This window comes from Pygocentrus nattereri, chromosome 24 (genome assembly GCF_015220715.1).
Source record: "Pygocentrus nattereri isolate fPygNat1 chromosome 24, fPygNat1.pri, whole genome shotgun sequence".
Classification (NCBI taxonomy): Eukaryota; Metazoa; Chordata; class Actinopteri; order Characiformes; family Serrasalmidae; genus Pygocentrus; species Pygocentrus nattereri.
Genome location: NC_051234.1, coordinates 29,482,680 through 29,503,467, shown reverse-complemented (window position 1 = coordinate 29,503,467; position 20,788 = coordinate 29,482,680). Strand labels below are relative to the sequence as shown.

The 20,788-nt window shown below is 41.9% G+C and overlaps 1 protein-coding gene across 1 annotated transcript; it reads right to left on the bottom strand.

The window, feature by feature from the left end:
- Nucleotides 1–813: 813 nt before the first annotated feature.
- Nucleotides 814–5,867, bottom strand: si:ch211-263m18.4 (activating transcription factor 7-interacting protein 1; the record flags this gene model as incomplete). Its single annotated transcript, XM_037533815.1, has 5 exons — nt 5,773–5,867; nt 3,580–3,643; nt 3,148–3,390; nt 1,672–3,081; nt 814–1,248 (listed from the first exon to the last, which is right to left on the bottom strand). Coding segments are annotated over exons 1-5 (2,247 nt in total), but the record flags the coding sequence as incomplete, so codon positions are not given.
- Nucleotides 5,868–20,788: the final 14,921 nt, after the last annotated feature.

Here is a 20,788-nt window from a genome sequence, read left to right as displayed (position 1 = left end):
CACCCTCGCCAGTGTCCAAGGCGCAGTGGATGGCAGAGAAAGCAAAGGGCAGCTGAGGAAAGTGCTGAGATCTGCGCCCAAGTGCCTCTGACTGCCTGGGACCTCAGGGGACCAAAGACTACAAGACCCAAAGTGACTCAAAAACTGGGGTCCACTACAGAGGCAAAAATGAGCAAAAAGACTGAAAGAAAGAACGACTAAATAAGTGAAATAAAGGCCCCTTCGCCCACAATAAAAATAATTAAAAGCCCCAAATTCCAAAAACGTGCAGTAATACTGTTCACAAAATAAAAGGCTACATAATTTTGTTTGCTTTAAAAAACGTTTCACATGATCAAGAAAAAAGCTGTTATTAATGTCATTATTCAGATTTATTTTTCTGTTATTTTTTTTAGCTGACCCTTTATTTGGATGTTCCACTGTAAATAGTATGTAGATGCTCAGTTCATTATTCTCATTATATAACATTCAAATAAATATCTATTAAATGCAACTGAATGTGAAGTTGTGTGTGAAAGATTCTATTAAATCTGTCCCTAATGCTAATCCTAAACCTAACCCTAACCTCAAAAACTACTGCTAAATCAAACCCTGACCTTAATGCTGTTGATAATCAACTGAGCATCACCAGAAAGTTTGATAATAATTTAAGTATTAACATATTAAGTATTATTCAGACTGTAGTGCATCAGACTGCAGCACATCAGACAGCAGCGCATCATCAGACTGCAGCACATCATCAGACTGCAGCACATTATCAGACTGCAGCACATCATCAGACTGTAGTGCATCACCAGACTGTAGTGCATCATCAGACTGCAGCACATCATCAGACTGTAGTGCATCACCAGACTGTAGTGCATCATCAGACTGCAGCACATCATCAGACTGTAGTGCATCATCAGACTGCAGCACATCATCAGACTGCAGCACATCATCAGACTGCAGCGCATCATCAGACTGCAGGGCATCATCAGACTGCAGCGCATCATCAGACTGTAGTGCATCACCAGACTGTAGTGCATCATCAGACTGCAGCACATCATCAGACTGTAGTGCATCACCAGACTGTAGTGCATCATCAGACTGCAGCACATCATCAGACTGCAGCACATTATCAGACTGCAGCACATAATCAGACTGCAGCGCATCATCAGACAGCAGCGCATCATCAGACTGCAGCGCATCATCAGACTGCAGCGCATCATCAGACAGCAGCGCATCATCAGACTGCAGCACATCATCAGACTGCAGCACATTATCAGACTGCAGCACATTATCAGACTACAGCACATCATCAGACTGCAGCACAACATCAGACTGCAGCGCATCATCAGACTGTAGTGCATCACCAGACTGTAGTGCATCATCAGACTGCAGCGCATCATCAGACAGCAGCGCATCATCAGACTGCAGCACATCATCAGACTGCAGCACATTATCAGACTGCAGCACATCATCAGACTGCAGCGCATCATCAGACTGTAGTGCATCACCAGACTGTAGTGCATCATCAGACTGCAGCACATCATCAGACTGCAGCACATTATCAGACTGCAGCACATTATCAGACTACAGCACATCATCAGACTGCAGCACATCATCAGACTGTAGTGCATCATCAGACTGCAGCACATCATCAGACTGTAGTGCATCATCAGACTGCAGCACATCATCAGACTTTAGTGCATCATCAGACTGCAGCACATCATCAAACTGTAGTGCATCATCAGACTGTAGTGCATCATCAGACTGCAGCACATCTTCAGACTGCAGCACATTATCAGACTGCAGCGCATCATCAGACTGCAGGGCATCATCAGACTGCAGCACATCATCAGACTGTAGTGCATCATCAGACTGCAGCACATTATCAGACTGCAGCGCATCATCAGACTGCAGGGCATCATCAGACTGCAGCACATCATCAGACTGTAGTGCATCATCAGACTGCAGCACATCATCAAACTGTAGTGCATCATCAGACTGTAGTGCATCATCAGACTGCAGCACATCTTCAGACTGCAGCACATCATCAGACTGCAGCGCATCATCAGACTGCAGGGCATCATCAGACTGCAGCACATCATCAAACTGTAGTGCATCATCAGACTGTAGTGCATCATCAGACTGCAGCACATCTTCAGACTGCAGCACATCATCAGACTGCAGCACATCATCAGACTGCAGCGCATCATCAGACTGCAGGGCATCATCAGACTGCAGCACATCATCAGACTGTAGTGCATCATCAGACTGCAGCACATTATCAGACTGCAGCGCATCATCAGACTGCAGGGCATCATCAGACTGCAGCACATCATCAGACTGTAGTGCATCATCAGACTGCAGCACATCATCAAACTGTAGTGCATCATCAGACTGTAGTGCATCATCAGACTGCAGCACATCTTCAGACTGCAGCACATCATCAGACTGCAGCGCATCATCAGACTGCAGGGCATCATCAGACTGCAGCACATTATCAGACTGCAGTGCATCATCAGACTGCAGCACATTATCAGACTGCAGCGCATCATCAGACTGCAGGGCATCATCAGACTGCAGCACATCATCAGACTGCAGCACATTATCAGACTGCAGGGCATCATCAGACTGCAGCGCATCATCAGACTGCAGCACATCATCAGACTGCAGGGCATCATCAGACTGCAGCACATCATCAGACTGCAGCACATTATCAGACTGCAGCACATTATCAGACTGCAGGGCATCATCAGACTGCAGCACATTATCAGACTGCAGGGCATCATCAGACTGCAGCGCATCATCAGACTGCAGGGCATCATCAGACTGCAGCACATCATCAGACTGCAGCACATTATCAGACTGCAGGGCATCATCAGACTGCAGGGCATCATCAGACTGCAGGGCATCATCAGACTGCAGCACATTATCAGACTGCAGTGCATCATCAGACTGCAGCACATTATCAGACTGCAGCGCATCATCAGACTGCAGGGCATCATCAGACTGCAGCACATCATCAGACTGCAGCACATTATCAGACTGCAGGGCATCATCAGACTGCAGCGCATCATCAGACTGCAGCACATCATCAGACTGCAGGGCATCATCAGACTGCAGCACATCATCAGACTGCAGCACATTATCAGACTGCAGCACATTATCAGACTGCAGGGCATCATCAGACTGCAGCACATTATCAGACTGCAGGGCATCATCAGACTGCAGCGCATCATCAGACTGCAGGGCATCATCAGACTGCAGCACATCATCAGACTGCAGCACATTATCAGACTGCAGGGCATCATCAGACTGCAGGGCATCATCAGACTGCAGCACATCATCAGACTGCAGCACATTATCAGACTGCAGCACATTATCAGACTGCAGGGCATCATCAGACTGCAGCACATTATCAGACTGCAGCGCATCATCAGACTGCAGCACATCATCAGACAGCAGCGCATCATCAGACTGCAGGGCATCATCAGACTGCAGCACATTATCAGACTGCAGCACATTATCAGACTGCAGGGCATCATCAGACTGCAGCACATTATCAGACTGCAGCGCATCATCAGACTGCAGCACATCATCAGACAGCAGCACATCATCAGACTGCAGGGCATCATCAGACTGCAGCACATCATCAGGTCTTCAGAGAGGACAATTGTGGTTAAGTTACCCACATTGCTGGAACTGCATGCCTCCAGAACCAGGAAGCGCACAGAGAGGATCTTTGCTGACTCGTCACACCCCGGACACCACCTGCTCCAGCTCCTTCCCTCAGGCCGGCGCTTCAGCCAGATGAGGATCAGGACATCCAGGCTGCAGAAGAGCTCCTTCCCACAAGCCATCACTCTCTTGAACTGTTAAAATATTACACATAAACATTATTCCAGCTTCATTCTGCACTTCAAAAATACTGGTATATAGTATTAAACTCAACTCCATCCGCTAAACCAGTGTGTGTGTGTGTGTGTGTGTGTGTGTGTATAAGTGAGTGAGTGATGGTAGAAATGCATGTTTTATTCTATTTTATTTCATTTTATTGGCTACATGTGAATGTCTGTCTGATACTGTGAACTGTGCGCTCCTGTAACCAAAACCAAATGTGGGAGGGAGGTACGTATGAGTAACATACAAACCATATATTCCTCAATGTGCTGTTGCCACCTAGTGGTGAGAAGCATGTCGATTCAAAACAGCTCCTGCTTTGCCAAATGGCACGATTATACCAAATATTTGGCATGTAAGATAACACAGCCATGTCTTGGGCCTAAACAGGCCCGGAGTAAATGTTTTGCAGCCTCAGAAGAGCATGTGTGGGAAGCCTAAATTGAAATCAGATGCTTGCTCTTTGCTCCTCGGTCCCTCAGAGGCCTTTCGTTTTGCTTTGTTCTGTGTACTCATCTGTGTTACAGCTCTTGAGGTCATACACAACCTACTGAACTCCATCTATTCAATCATTTATAAGCATGTGGTAAGAACACAAGAGCACAGCCATAAACAAGCAGGGATGGAGGAGAGAGACTGGTTGTTAGAACGTCTTGGTGGAGCGTCTGGATGGACGGACGACAACTGAATTAGTTCTATTTCTGTAGGTGCGTAGAAAAGCGCTCCTGAAAAAGACGACAGTGGGTGTTCGCTTTCTGCGTAACATCAACAGCTTTCAGCATTGAAACGGACATTATTTGCTGGAAAAAATCAGAGCAACCCAAGTGGCAGAAGAACGTTTTGACTAATGACCTAGTTACAGTTCTATTGCTTTTTCAGCTTGAGAAATGATTTATGAGTAATGAGTGCCCGAATGACAGTGTTCTGCATGTATTCACATCTGGAGAGTCAGTCTCTAACTAAACTACAGAAATCTTAGCAGCTTTCAGGTCTCACTTTATGTGGATAGTCCACTATACTCCCCTATAGATGATCTACAGATGATCAAGATAACAAACTATCTGAAACTAAACAGTGGTGGGTTTAGGGTTAGGCTTTGGATCAGGGTTAGGCTTTGGACCAGGGTGAGGGCCAGGTTTAGGTTTTGGGTTGAGGTTAAGGCGAGGGTTAGGATTAGAGGCATATTTAGAGTAAAAGAAAATTATGGCCAATTTAGTAGACATTTAGTTGAATGTAACTTGAAAGTATCTACAAAGCATCTAAAGTGGACCACCTTAAATTTACTGACACCTAAAATTCACTGCCACCTTAAATTCACTGCTACTTTCAACCTTCACCTTAAATTCAGTACCACCTTAAATGCAGTGTCACCTTAAATGCATAATGAACATCATGGTCAATTTAGTAGACATTTAGTTGAATGTAACTTGAAAGTAAATGAAGTACCTACAAAGCATCTAAAGTGGACTCCCCAAATAAGGTGTTACTGGACTTTCATATACCTATAATGGACCAAATAATCAGCTAAGAACATTTAAAGTACATACCTCAAACTGTAAAGGCTTGTAGGCTCACAATTCAGTGCTATACTCTCGTCTTCATGACAGTTTCACAGTAGTTTCGTAATCATTTGTGGTAGTTACTGGATAATAACTTACAATAACAGATTAATAAATGAATAATAAGCTTCTAATTTAACCTCTGAGACTTAATAGGTCTGTCTGTGGGCTCACATGACATAATAATAGTAATTTGATATCATATTCTTACTTTTGAAGCATTTTAAAGTAGTTGCTGAATAACGATTTTTACACCATTTTTAAGAATACTGCACAAATATGCAAATATGACTGAAACAGATATTATAACACCAAGATTTCTGTTTACTGTGTAAGAGCTGGCTCCCTGTGGTGGCTCAGCTGGTAGGCCTCTGGGATGTAACTCTGACGGCCTAGGCTCACATTCTCTGTCCGCTGAGCCATTCCACGTTACATTCATGTTTGTTTTTTAATTAGGACAAAAAATGAGTACATATTTTAATCACATCCCATTTTAAATAAATTATATTGAAATATTCTGTTTATATACAGTTTTTCACAATATGAATGAAATAGATCACATGTAGTATGTGTAAATGCACTATATACAGTACATATTTGTACATACAGTGGTATATACACTAAACTTCAAAAGCTTGGAGTCACTTATCATTTTAATAATTTGTCTTGTTTTATATACAGTAATGACTGCAGTATTAAATATTATAAACAAGACACCAAAAGGAGTTTTAAGGTGTTTTATTCAATATTGCAAGGATTCTGAGAACAACAAGAAGCGATTAAAGGATAAATCATATGCCGTGATTCTGTTTACAGTCATTTATGTCAGACTATCTGCCTTGAGCCTTGATCATAATCAGTGTGTGAAATACCTCCTGTTATTAAGGCGTCCCATCTTGGCTGGCGGCTAACTCACTCTCCACAGCGGGGCTGGTCCTTCAATGGCAGCATGTTCAGTTCAACAATTCTTCTGCAAATGCTCTTCTCTAGTTTGGTAATGTTGTCTTTCTCACATTAATTGAGATCCTCCTCATCTCCTCTTCTGTCTTCAGTGTGAGAAACGAGGACAGTCACTTTTTACACAAATCTCTTGGGAAAATGGGCAAGTTTTCAGATTTACAAATGAGCTGCGACTCATTGCAAAGATTTTCAGAGGAAATCCAGGCTTAGTTACAGTTATTAGGCTATCAAGAATCATCAGGGTGGACCAGTCTGCTACAGCGCCACCCTGAGGCAGACCAGTGCTGCATCTCTACTCACTTAAGAATATCAAAGACAGCAGTTCAATTGTGGGTGAAGTAGCAAAACAAAGGGGGCTTCACTGAATTTGTATTCGAGTGTCTATTTTTCCAAGGACAGCATAACTTCCTAAAAACTTTATTTTCAGGGACCCCCCCCCCCAGAGTTTTTATTTTGAGACATTCAGGGGGTCCCAAGAGGGTCCCAGATGCCCCAAGACCCCCTGTATTTTGGATTTATAATATATTATTACTGTTGAAACATACAGTATTTTGTAAATTCATTATCTTTTAACTTCATTCTCGATACAATACAGCTACAAGAACTAAGTATTGCTTTCAATTTCTCAAAGAATCTGCAGACACACCTCCAAAGTTCAGTCTTAGAAGCTGGTTGATTTTCTGAAGTGATCAAACCCATTCAGTGGTGTTGAGGTCTGGACTCTGGGGTGGTCAGTCCATCGTCCAGCTTCTTTGTTTGGTGTGTCCGTCTCCTTTTCTCAGTGAGGTTCTTCTTGATCAGCTACACGTCCTTTCAGACCCACAACACTGAGTGGTTTTCTCACAGTGGATGGACAGAAACACCTGTGGATGTTTTCAGATCTGAAGCAGATTTCTCCTCTCTCAAAGATGGAAGCTTTTGGGGTCTACCAGGTCTTCCAGGTGGTTGTTAGGTGTCAAATTGTTTCTAGATCTTTTCATTTTTATTAAAAACACCAGTTTGAAAAGTTATTTTTTCATAATGTCCTCAGAAATATCAAAACTTGTACTTGACGGTAGGCTTGACTATAATTTATGTAGATGAAGGGTGGTCTCTGACTTGCACAGTGCATATTTACATATTAGAATCATTTAGTGTATATAGTGATAGTGTATTTCATTTTTGGATGACATTATAAAACTGGTGCAGCTGAATCTTCACTGTCAGATTTGTGCATCCTTGTGTATTTACTTGCATGCTTAAGCTTAACAACAGGAGAATAAGCCTCGGCTTCTAGAGGCTAAAAGGCTAAGCTCAAGGCAGCAACGAGACAGCAAACTGCATCCGGATGCAGCGTTGAGGCATTAGAGCAGATTAAGGTGGCGTTCCTCTCTCACTGATGGGATGGCACTGCTTTACAACAGGCAGATGGGAGACATGATGTGTCGTCTTCTGATTCAGACTGTCCTCAAGTAGCCAGACCAGTCACATTAACAGGCCTGCTGTGACACACTCTGCAGGTTAATCAGGGTGAATCTCCTCAACCGGCGCTCTGACCAGAACCCAGCAGCCTGAACAAGCTCACCAGAGACCAGCCTGTGTTTAGAACTGGACCTCATCTGTAACTCACCACATTAGACCTGAACACAACTGAAAGTTGTTTTCTCTTTGTGTGGAGCACTGAGTCTTTCCCCAGCAGCAGTCTGTGCACTCGCTCTGCCCTCTTACACAACCAGCGAGGAACATTCGGCTTTGTCCAACTGTCAGATTTCAGCTGCCAAAAAGTGGACATAGATGAGACAGATGTAGTAGCATGTTTGCTTTCAAGGGTTCTAAGTCAAGACTGTGAAGTTAGACTTCATTAGAAATTTGAATTTAAATGTAAAAACCTGAAACTGAATGTTGAATGCTGTCTCAGATTTAATTTTGAACTGAAATTGAACTTTAAGTTTTGTGGACGAACAATATCAGTGGTGGACATTAACTAAGTAAATGTAATTAGTTATTTAATAGTTTTTCTTTTGGTGTATCTGTACTGAAGTTTCTCCGTTCTGGGCGACTTTTTCCTTTCACTCCACTACATTTCAGAGTCTAATATCCGACTTTTTCCTCCTACATTTTGAGAAATCTGTCGTTCCTTTTGGTTTCTGTGTGTATAAAAATGTAACATGTCAAAACGAAAGAAGCGCAAAGCCAGAGCACCAATCAGGGCCCAGCGGTCACTTTGTTTAGAGCTGGTTCTGACCTGTTGGTCATACCAACCCAGTGCAGCACGCGGTTCAACGTCAGCGCAGCAGCGTAAAACTTTGGGAGAGTCTGTTCAACATAAATGATGAACTAACCTAACTTTGTGTAAATAGAGCACAATATAGAAATATGTCCACATATGCAGTCGAGACTGACGCGGCTTTTTTCTGAATTTCTACAAACACCATTTCATTTTATAGTAAATGAGTTTGGGCTGGTTTATGTTTATGAACAGACGCCTACAGATCAACATAGTAAAGGAGCTCATCTGTGATCCTGAGTTTAAAGCCAGTTTTTATTAAACTTGTAATGAAGTTGTATAAAGTTAATTACTCTTTTAGTACTTTTACTTTATACTTAAGTACATTTGAAGGTAAATACTTTAGTACTTTTACTCAAGTGGAGGTCTAAAGGGAGGAACTTCTACTTTTACTGGAGTGATATTTTACCTTGGGGGTCTCTACTTTAACTCATGTATATGATTTGTGTACTTCGTCCACCTCTGAACAATATAAACTGAAACTGAATTTTACAGTTGATGTACAATTGAACATCTGAGATTACATTTCTAAGAAGCATCCAGTTTTTCTATCACATTTTCAAAACAACATCAAGATGTCTTGCAGGCAAAAGCAGTTAAACACAAAATTTCTACTGAATTTAACAAACTGCATGAGAAAACGTGGCCTGCACAGAAGTTATAGTGTATTTTATATTATATGTTTTATTTTTTCTAAATATCTGCAACAGTAAATCAATAAAAATGTGCTCTAAAATTTGCTGAAAAATGCCATGTTTAAGTTCTGTGTAGAGAATATAACTTACTAAAGATTACATTACAAAAAACTGTCCTTTGAAAGGGGTGTTTAAACTTTTGTATGTTGCATACAACCCTGAATGTTAGATACAACCTTTGAACCCTGGATTTTGTTATACTTCTGTCCATTTTTATAGCTAATAGTACTATTAGTAAGCATTACAGTATAAACAGTGCATTTAAACCTCCATAAAGGGCCCATATTATGGAAAACTGAAATGTTGTGGAACAAAGGAGTTTGTGTACATTGTAGTACATTGTCCTTGTCAGAAAATTTAATCTCCAAAGTGGCTGAAAAAATATTTACACCGATCAGGCATAATATTATGACCACCTGTCCTGACCACTGAAGAACAGGGTAAAATGGGGTAACAGAGTATCAGAGAAACAGATGGACTACAGTCTGTAACTGTAGAACTACAAAGTGCAGCTATACAGTAAGTGGAGCTGATAAGATGGACAATGAGTGTAGAAACGAGGAGGTGGTCAGAATGATATGCCTGTATATTATGTATTTAGAACCAATTCTATTGGTCCATTCATGAAATTTTCACACAATGTGAACAGCAGCTTGCAAGGGTTTGTCCTAAAAGTGCTACATTTTAAAAATGTACCATTTACTCCAGTCCAACTGAGCTGCAAATTCATTGTTTTTGTAATGCCAGTGTGTACCTATCTGCTCATTCAGCTACAGCGATTTAGCTCCGCCCACCCACATCGGTGGTCTGATTTCAGCTTGGCCTGTTTTTGAATAAGGCACAATACAGAGCAGCCAATCAGAACAGAGCTAATCAGAACAATATCAAAATATATTCTTAAAGGCACAGAAACAAAAACAGAAGCTGGAAAATAGTAACGTAAAAATTAATTACAGCTGTATTTAATACATAAAACAACACAAATGCCAAATTTGTCATAACAAAAAAAAAATACAAAGAAAATATGAAAAAGTAAAATACAGGGCTTTTAGCAATGCAATGCGGTTTGAGGCAACATGCAATTTGCATCATTCTAATTCACAGACTGGTAGCGCTGGTTCAAAACAATAGAAGCAAAGTTCAAGCATCTTGCGTCTTGGACATATTTGGTGAGGGGAAAACTGCAATTTGTGCTAAATTTCCACTAACTATCCTCAAAGGGGGCTTAAAAAATAAAAAAGTTTGAGAACTGCTGTTTTATGTATTTATGGATCAGTATTTTGTAGTGTTTGGTATATTATAGGCTATTATTTTCATAAGTGTCCTTATAAATAGGCTTTCTCCTACAGCATGGCTGCAGGATTCTAGTCCAGGGGTTAACAACATGTGTGGGTCTCTTACTGAAAGGTATAGAATTAAATTTTCAGGTAAAGATGAAATAATCTTCCTTTGCAGTAAAAACAAACTGCTCAACGCATAATACAGACAAGAATTTGGCCTAGCTAGTAGCTACCAAAGAGGCAAAGAGAGGCATTTTAGACAAACATTGATCATTTGGAGATAAATGGACTTATTTGCATTTATAATCACTCCAGCTGGTTTCCTGACACGTTTAATCTGTTGTGAGAAACTGTCACACACTAAAAAGTCACGAAGGTGAAGTCGTCAGTTTCTTGTTCCACCTTAAGTGGCTCAGCACTTACATTCTGGCACCTCAGGCACCATTTAAAGGAAAATTCGAAGGGGAAGCTGAGGAATAAGAAGGTGATTTCAGTCTCATAAAAAGTCGAATGTTGAGCGACGTTGTACAAGAAACTAACATTATTCTACTTTTGCGGAAAAGTTTCCTGCTGGAGATGTGAGAAAAGCAGCTATAGCTGAGCTGAAGCTTAAAGCAGAGCAAAATAAGTCTTTGTTTTCTTTTATTTTTTAGTCTATACTCGTACATCAGCACACACTGAGACACATTTGCAGCCGAGATGGTAAAATGAATATAAAATGTTGTGGCTCCCAAGTTGGATTGATTTTTGTTGAAAGGACAAATTGGTTCTTCTTAAAACTTCAAATTCTAGACCCCTGGACTAGAGTGAGGTCTTCCAGTTTAAAACCCACCTCTGATCACATTCATCGTTGGTGGGAGAAGTTTTTGAAACAGTAAAACTGCTTTGGGGGATACTTTGGAGGCTGAGCTGTTTGAAGAAAGGCAGATTACAACTGTATTACTGTGGTAACTGTCATTAAACCATCATTACGATGGAGAGGATGGCTTACTTAAACGACAGAAATGTCTCATCGTATGAGGAGGACAACAAGGTAAAAGCTTAGCAAGGTAGCTACAGTGCTCTCTAGTTATCTTACCTCGGATTGCCTTCTTATCTCCAGCTGAAAGGATAAGACACTAGTTTCTGGGATTCTGTGCTAAAGAAAGACAGAACCAATGATCAAGGTAAGAGCGACGCTAATGCTTGGTTGCATGTATTAGCCTATAGCTAACTGGCTAGGGTACCAGTCAGGCTTGGTTGACACCACAGGGATTCCTAGTGGTTGTATGATGCATCTATATAATGATTGCTGGGTATTGTAGTGAGACGACAAGGAAAAACGAAAAGATATGAAATCTAAATTCTGTTCAAGCGATAAAGGTTTAAGGGACACTGGGCTACAGAAAGCTGCGCCACTGAACTCTAGTTTTCTTCTGCAGTGTCAAAAATTGATGACCCCATCAGTGACCTCCACCCAAGAAGTCCTATCCTAGACCATTCCTCCTAAGAGGTACAGTGTTTTATTCAGCATTCTGCGATGGCATTTCGCTGTCCGACCAAAACTGCAGCGTGCATTATTTACGTGGACGCTAAGAGCAAACAAAAGCTGGTCGTAGTGGTCAGGGAACGCAGAGGCGCTTCGCTCTCTCTGAGTGCAGAGACCTCAGGGCTTTTAATTGAACATCTCTTCCCGCTCACCCGCTTCTGCTTTTCAAACCCTCCAGAGCAGCGAATGAAAGGAGCCTTTCAGTGACAGAGTGAGCACTCTCTCTTTTCTGGGGGCACAACAGCACTGCACAGTCAAGGAACAGGGCCGAGCCATGCACATCTGCCTCCTGTGGTGGAAAGCAATGTTGAGGGAGGTGGCGCACTCAGAGAGGCCCCAGAGGACAGAACAATATGCCAGGGGATTTACAGGGAAGAGCGATCTTCAGCAAAATATAAGTGAATTTTATTTTAAGACTGGATTATGGTCTTATATATATATATATATATATATATATATATATATATATATATATATATATATATATATATATATATATGTATGCTAGGATAAGGGCCTGGACCTCTGGCCCAACTGATACAGAGAATGTTAGATCATCAAAGTGGACTCTCCAGTAAAACACTCTGTAACTAACTGTTTATGGGACAACAGAAGGACATTAGGTTCATGGACTGCAAATATTCATCAGGCATCGTTTTTCCTTTTTGTAAATTCATCTGACCGTATGCTCACTGATATTCTTTGACTCCTATTGTTCAGGCCCGTGTGTGAGCTGAAATTAGGCTTGCGTGGCCGGAGCTGTCCTGTGTACATGAGCATTTATACCGAAACATTGATAGACCTTAAATAGTAGCTGTTTGGTTTCCCTTTTGCATGGATATTTTGGACTTGTCTCCTGGGACGGGGCTCAGAGTGTTCTCTCCCCCTTCGTCAGGACATTCATTATTCAAGGTGAGTAAAGCCTCCAGCTGCTGCCTGTCTGGATAAAACAACTCCACCATCCATCTGAGCCCATCTAAAGTTTCCTCCCACTCCTGGACTGGCACTGTACATACAAACAGCTTGTTAACCATGCATGACAATTAGATCTGTTCATTTAATCAGCATCGCGTGTTCTCTCTTTTACACATGCACTATTGGTGGATATTTTCTACTCTGGAAACATGTCAAGATCACAAACTATATGTGAAGGCTTAGTTATTAGGCTACTGTTGTTTTTCTAAACTGTGTAATTGTGTAATTACTTCATTAGGTATACAGATATTACATAACTGAATCTGCACTTATAAGGGTTTTATGTTTGTTTTGATGTAAAACAATAACAAAAACATTTAAAATGTGACGGATGAGTCACCGAGCAACTCTTGTTAAATTCAAAACTTAACATTAAGTTTCTCCTCTTCTCATTTTAAACACATGTATGATATTGATTGAAAGAATCTATATTTTCTACAACCTTTTCTCCACTGCAATACATTGTAGCATGACAGTGGAGTCTGACTAGTCCATGAGCTGAACCTTACATCGCGACAGAGTCGTTTGACTGGGCTGCAAGCTGGAAACTTGCAGGGGGCAGTTGTGGGCTGGAGATTAGGGAGCCAGCCCTGTGACCGGAAAGTTGCCGGTTCGATCCCCTTGGCTGACAGTCCATGACTGAAGTGCCCTTGAGCTAGACACCTAACCCCCAGTTGCTCCCTGGGCGCCGTGGATAGGGCTGCCCACTGCTCTGGGCAAGTGTGCTCACTGCCCCCTAGTGTGTGTGTTCACTAGTGTGCATGTATGTGGGTGTTTCACTGCACGGATGGGTTAAATGCAGAGGTCCAATTCCACAGTGTGAAAAACACAGAGACAAATGGTTGTAAATTCTAATTCTAAACACAACACAACTAAGTACAATTAGGCTGTGAGCTGAGGACTTCGTGCCATAACAAAGGATTTTTGTTAGGCCATAAACTGCAGACTTTGTGCCATGACAGAGGAGTCTGACTGGGCTGCAAATCAAGTTTTTTTACACCACAACTGAGGAGTTTGACAGGGCTTTGAGCTGGAGACTTTGCACTAAGACAGAGGTGTTTGACTAGACTGCTCTTTTGTTAAGGCACAAAGTCTACAGAGGAGCAAAAGAGGAGTTTGACTGGGCCATGAGCTGGAACCCTTGTGTCATAACAGAGGAGTCTGACTGGGCCATGAGCTGGAGACTTTGTGCCATGACAGAGAAGTTGGACTGGGCTGTGAGCTGGAGACTTCGTGCCCTAACAAAGGATTTTTGTTAGGCCATAAACTGGAGAATTTGCGACATGACCGAGAAGATGACTTGGCTACAAATCAGGCACTTTGACTGGGCTGCAAGCCGGGGACATCAAATCAGTTTGTACCATCAGCTGGAGACTTTGTGCCAAGACTTCAGAATTTAACTGGGCCAAAAAACTAGCTGGGGAAATGTATATTTATATGTGTGTGTGTGTGTGTGTGTGTGTGTTTATTTGTTGATTGGAATTGTAAAGCATCCTTGAGTTTAAAAAAAGAAAATATATCAATTAAGCTATGTTTCAGGCCACACAACTGTTGCTCATCCAATATTATCTGGTTCTCAGCACAGCAGTGACGCCAACATGGTAGTGGGTTTGGCACTGGTTTAAATTCACCAGCCAAGAGCATCTGTGTGGTCAGATACTTTGATCAAGAGTTTGATAATTGTCAACAAAAACTGTGCATGAAAATAGCTTGCCAGAGAAGCCCTACAAGGAAGGGGTTTCTAATAAAGTGGCCAATGATTGTAGGCAAGAACTGGAATGGAGATTGATTGCCGTCATTTTTAGTTCTTGAGTTGACGTTTTTTGGACACAGCGAATGTCGATACCAGCAGAGAGGCCTGAGGGTGTTCTTGTCCAGCGGAGCACGTACATCCCCTCCAAAAAAGAACAGACCCTCAGCGAGGGGCCGCACTCCAGCGGGGGCTATTGAGCACATCACTGCTAGAGAGATCTGAGGGGAAAGAGTACAGACCATGGAGTTCTGCAGTCTTAATGAAGAGAACAGGTCTACTGAAGTTCACACGAACCAGAAAAACAGCTATTTCGGATGCTATCGTCTGTAAACCGCACACTAAACATATGTAAATAAAGTAAATAAACTGGCTATTTTTGAATGAATTATATAGTGGCTATATAGTGACTTACTTGGCAGCTCATAGTCATGACTAAATACGGTGTTGGGATTTTAATGCTTGGCCATGACTTAATAAGGAATGAGTTGACTAACTTTTTAAACTGTGACCATGACTTGGTAAGGCTTGGGAATGAGATAATTAAGCCATTCCCACATATTACTAAGGCATTGCCATGACATAATGATCTTGTTCCAATACTTTAATGATGTCCATGTATTATGATCCCATTTCCACTCCTTATTAAGTTGTGGTCATGCATCGTTTTATTAAGATGTGCTGTCACCATTGGGGTCTGTAAGCAGAGATGTACTTAAATTTTCTAAGATTTCTGGCCATCAGAATGCCAGTCTCCTGTTGGCAGCCCTGTACTCTCTGCCATTCTCATTTTAATAGTAACCAAACATTTATTGGTGCATTTATAAGATTTGCTGTAATGGTAATGACAGCAGAAGTGTGTAATGAAAGAAGTATGAATTGCACATATGTATATATATATAAACATATCTGCGGATGAATTTGAGCTATGTGACTAGTTATTGCGGGAAAATGGAAAGCAAGTTTAATGGTTCCAATGATCACTTGTTATTACTTTATTATAGACGAGCAGAGATAAAGCCTGATAAGCCAAAACTCTGAACATTTGCCCCAATATATTTTTCAACACACATATTTTAATTAAAAAAGGTTTATGTTTACTACTTGTACTTTAAAAAAAAAAAGTTTTTTCCCTTCTTTTGTGCCATTGTCACGGTTGGCTCCTCCCACTACTCCATGTTTACTTTTTCATCCATGCGCATTTGTTTTGGTTCAGTCCAGCCCCCTTGTTGTCTGACTACACCCCTGATTGTTACCACCTGACCATCGTTAGCCCTCTTGTATTTAAGCCCTGTGTTTTCTTTAGTCTAGTACTGGTCTTTGTTTGATGTTTGAATTGTTTGTAAGCCTGTTCTGACGTGCTGTCTGTCCCTCCTGCTCTTCGTATTGGCTACCTGAACCTGCACCATTTTGACCATGACCCTGGATTTGCCCATAATAAAAGTCCGCCTCCTCACTGCCCAACACCATGACAGAGAGGTTTGACTGGAACATGAGCTGGAGACTTCACAGCATGACAGAGGAGTTTGCCTGGGACGTGAGCTGGAGACGTCACGCCATGCAGGAGGATTGTGACCGGGACGTGAGCTGGAGACTTCACGCCATGATGGAGGAGTTTGGGCGGGACGTGAGCTGGAGACTTCACACCATAACAGAGGAGTTTGGCCGGGACGTGAGCTGGAGACTTTACACCATGACGGAGGAGTTTGGCCAGGACGTGAGCTGGAGACTTCACGCCATGATGGAGGAGTTTGGCCGGGACGTGAGCTGGAGACTTCACACCATAACAGAGGAGTTTGTCTGGGACGTGAGCTGGAGACTTCACACCATAACAGAGGAGTTTGACTGGGACATGAGCTGGAGACTTCACACCATAACAGAGGAGTTTGACTGGGACATGAGCTGGAGACTTCACACCATAACAGAGGAGTTTGGCCGGGACGTGAGCTGGAGACTTCACACCATAACAGAGGAGTTTGGCCGGGACGTGAGCTGGAGACTTCACACCATAACAGAGGAGTTTGGCCGGGACGTGAGCTGGAGACTTCACACCATAACAGAGGAGTTTGGCCGGGACGTGAGCTGGAGACTTCACACCATGACGAAGGAGTTTGACTGGGCTGCAAACCAGTGACTTTACACCACAACTGAGGAGTTTGACTGGGCTGAGCTGGGGACACTGCAACAGTAGACTCTAACTAGGCCATCAGCTGGGGACATCACACTGTGACAGAAAAGTCTGACTGGGATGAAAAAATGTGGGGGAAAGTCAATTTTTTATAGTATACATTTTTGAACTATATACATTTTCACATTTTTGAAATATATACATATATATTTCAGTACATCTTGGACAATGTTTAGCAATCCTTCTTTCACCGCAATTCACAACAACTACTACTAGTACTACTACTACTATAGTAAGTATTATTATTATTAGTTTTAGCAGTAGTAGTAGCTGTAGTGGTAGTAATAGAAGTGGCAAAAAACACAGACTGTTTAATAAATATTTTAGCATTAGTGTTCAACTCACTATAAACAATAGAATTACATGACACTCTTATTGTGATAGCACTGGTGTTCCTGCTGAACTGAAGTTGCGAGTGGTGTTGCCAAATATAAAGCAGTGAACTCTGCATTCTTAGTGGATTTGTCTGATAATTTCATACATTTCTTAATGCTACATCTACTGCTATGCCACAAAGTAAGCAGATTTAACTAAACAACAGTCAAAAGTAGAATTATAGGAAAGTTATTTACACCTCAGTGTGCAGCGTTCTTGGTGTACTGGGCTCCTCTTGCATGCGGTGCTTCATTTTTGCTGTTAACATGCATCAGCCAACTGATCTGTTTTACTAACAATGTCTGGAGGGTAAAGCAAGTCTACTCGTCAGACGTAAATATTTAGACGCACAAAAAAACACCTTTGCGTTTCAGACCATATGAAGCCGCCTGGCAGGCAGTAGTTTGAGGCCCGTGGTTTATAGCTGCTACAACTTTAAAAATGCCAGTATTTTACTAATTCTTTATGTCCTTTAAAAATCTCTCCAGATGATGCTAATCGAAGAATCCTGAGAAAACCCGCCCTGCCTTTCTCCTACAGGCCACTGAAATGGACGTTAACCACTGATGAAGGATGTTGTTGGCATGAAATGGTGTACAGTTGCAGTGCAGCCGGGCTGCGGAATCATCTGCCAGCCAGCGTGCTGACTGCTCCCCAGAGTGTGTGTAGAGCTCTCCGCTTCAGCGCCCTCTTCACACACTCCGTCCCCACAGCAACCGCTTCCCCCTGTGCCTCGATCATCGGTGACTACATGGCTGCTGTCACTGGTGTGGACACACATGCACATCAGCTCTGCTCCCTCCTTTCACTCTCATCTGAACAGGTTGGAATGAAGGGTCAGCAGCCCCAGTGGCTTCACGCTGTTGTTTGCTGCAAAGGCGTCTGCTTGTGGTCCATATAGCTGAATGTCACAGGGTCTCTTTAAAGATCTGCTCTCTTGTGACAAATGCACAGGCAGTCTTACACTCAGTGACTTTATTCTGGGCTAATTCAATAACTGCTGTCATTATACACAGCAGGGGTCAAAACACATGTGGGCAGATTTAGCACATGTCCACGCTCGAGATCCAGAAGACTGGAAATAGGCAAACAACCAGGAATGCTGTTATGGACATGTGCCCTAATCACCATTGCATAAATTGGAAAATGAAGAACACTGTATAGAGTATTCGGTAGTGCTCTTTTTATGGTTCTAGGTAGGGGGTGCGTGAAAATCCTGATAATTAGATGCATTATAAACGTCAAAAAAATGATTTTCTAAATATTTAATTTATACCATAATGTTGACGGAACGTAAAAAGTGGGACTTGGAAGCGGGTAAGTGCAGCGCCCAGACAGTCTGTGACGACACAACCGGATGAGGTTGAGGAAAAATCCAACCAGCTCTGCATTAAAGCCAGGTTAGGTCAGGAGTCACAACCCAGATGTTACGAAGAGCCATTTTGTCCTTTCAATAAAAATCTGACCATCTTGGGTCCCACAGCATTTAATGTCCAGTATGTCTCAGTGTGTGCTGATGTCCTAGTATAGACTAAAAAATACAAACGAAAACACAGACTTTGCTCTGCTTTAAGCTTTAGCTCAGCTGTAGCCGCTTTCCTCCCCTTTCCCTCAGGAAACTTTTCCTCAGAAGCGGAGCAGCTTATTGTAAAATGTCCCTCATCGTTCGACTGTTTTACGAGGCTGAAATTGCTTCTTATTCTCCAGATTCTTGCTTGAATTTTTCCGTTCCACCTTAAGTTCTGACTGACGCACTGAATGTAAATGCAGCACTATTTAAGGTGGAGCGGGGGAATTCGAAAGAGAAGTGACTTCATCAACTTTTTATTGTTTGACAGTCTCTCATTGCAGATTTACCGTTCCAGGAAACCAACTGCGCTGCTCATAAATGCGAATAAGTCCATTCGTCTCCAAATGTTCGTCTTAAATCTCTTTGCCTTTTCATAGCTACTAGCCAGGCGAGACTTCGCAGGCTATGTATCTGCAGTCTGCACGCCACTTCTCAGTCATGAGAACCAGGGCTTTTGTGCCGTGTTGCACACTGTTGAGCCGAGATTGAGTCTTGAAGATATTTTACTGACACAGTGACCCCTGACTCTCTACAACAAGACCAAAAAAAGTTAGAAAACCACTAAAGAAAACGGGCTGGGAGGCTGTAACCATTCCCACCTTATGTCATGTTTTATTGCAGATGAGTGGCAGCAATGTCTCAAACAAGAGCAGTGAATGAGAGCCTTCTAGATCACTCCCATTTTAATGGATTAATAAAAGATATTGGAAGTAAATTCATTATGGATCATTACAAATACTTTGATTCAAAACTACCGAGTCCTCACACAGAGAGAAAAATGTAGAAATCCTGTATAGAAAAAAAAAAGAGGCATCAAGATGCATTGATTAGCGTTTTATAATCGCATCGCAGCCTCATCATGAATCATAATCGAATCAAACTGTGAAGTGCCTAAAGATTCCCACCCCTAGTTCTAGGTATTAACCAGGTAAGTGTGAGGTTGTATGAGGTACTTGCTTATTATTTTAGGTAACATGATGTTCCAAGGCAGTCTATCTAACTACGGTCTAACTAAATTACACTGAAATGCCCAACAGGTTCTTAAATGGCCAGGGCCCACCAGCGGGCCCAAAGTTTTACTACATACTTCTAGAACTTAAGAATAATGCAGCCAGTTTTGCATTGAAGTCCCTGTAGTTACTGAATAATACGGCTTAGTATGTTACAACCCTGGGATTTTAAGGGGTTAACTCCAAAGTACCATGCAAGTATTTTGGATAAAAATGACCAGGAGGTTTTATATACATGAATAAAGTACAGAGTCTTACATAGTATTCATGTGTTTATTAGCTATAACTTAAACTGAATCTGGGCTGTAAAGGAAAGTAATTATTCTTCCTGTGCTATTACTGCGTTCTTCCCATTTACATATACAAAACTATCTCTGTAATCTACTCATACATGTTTTGATTTACTTTCCTGATTAAATGTGTGACACATGTATGTTTGCATCCACCACCTTGTTACTCCAAATAATCCTGTGATGTTTAACTCATTACAGTAACTGTTCTTTATGAGTTTAATAGCTAGAACATTGTGGGCATTTCAGTGTGATTTGGTTGGACTGTTTTGCTGAATACCCAGATTTGACCCAAAGCGATTACACAGCATTTTAGCAACTGTACCCCACACACTTACTCTGTTAGCAGTAAGAATTGACCAGAATTTCATTGTAATTTAGTTAAACTGTCTTAAGAACGTACCATCATAATACTCAAAATTATTACCTAGTACTTTGGAGTTTGTACCTCACACTT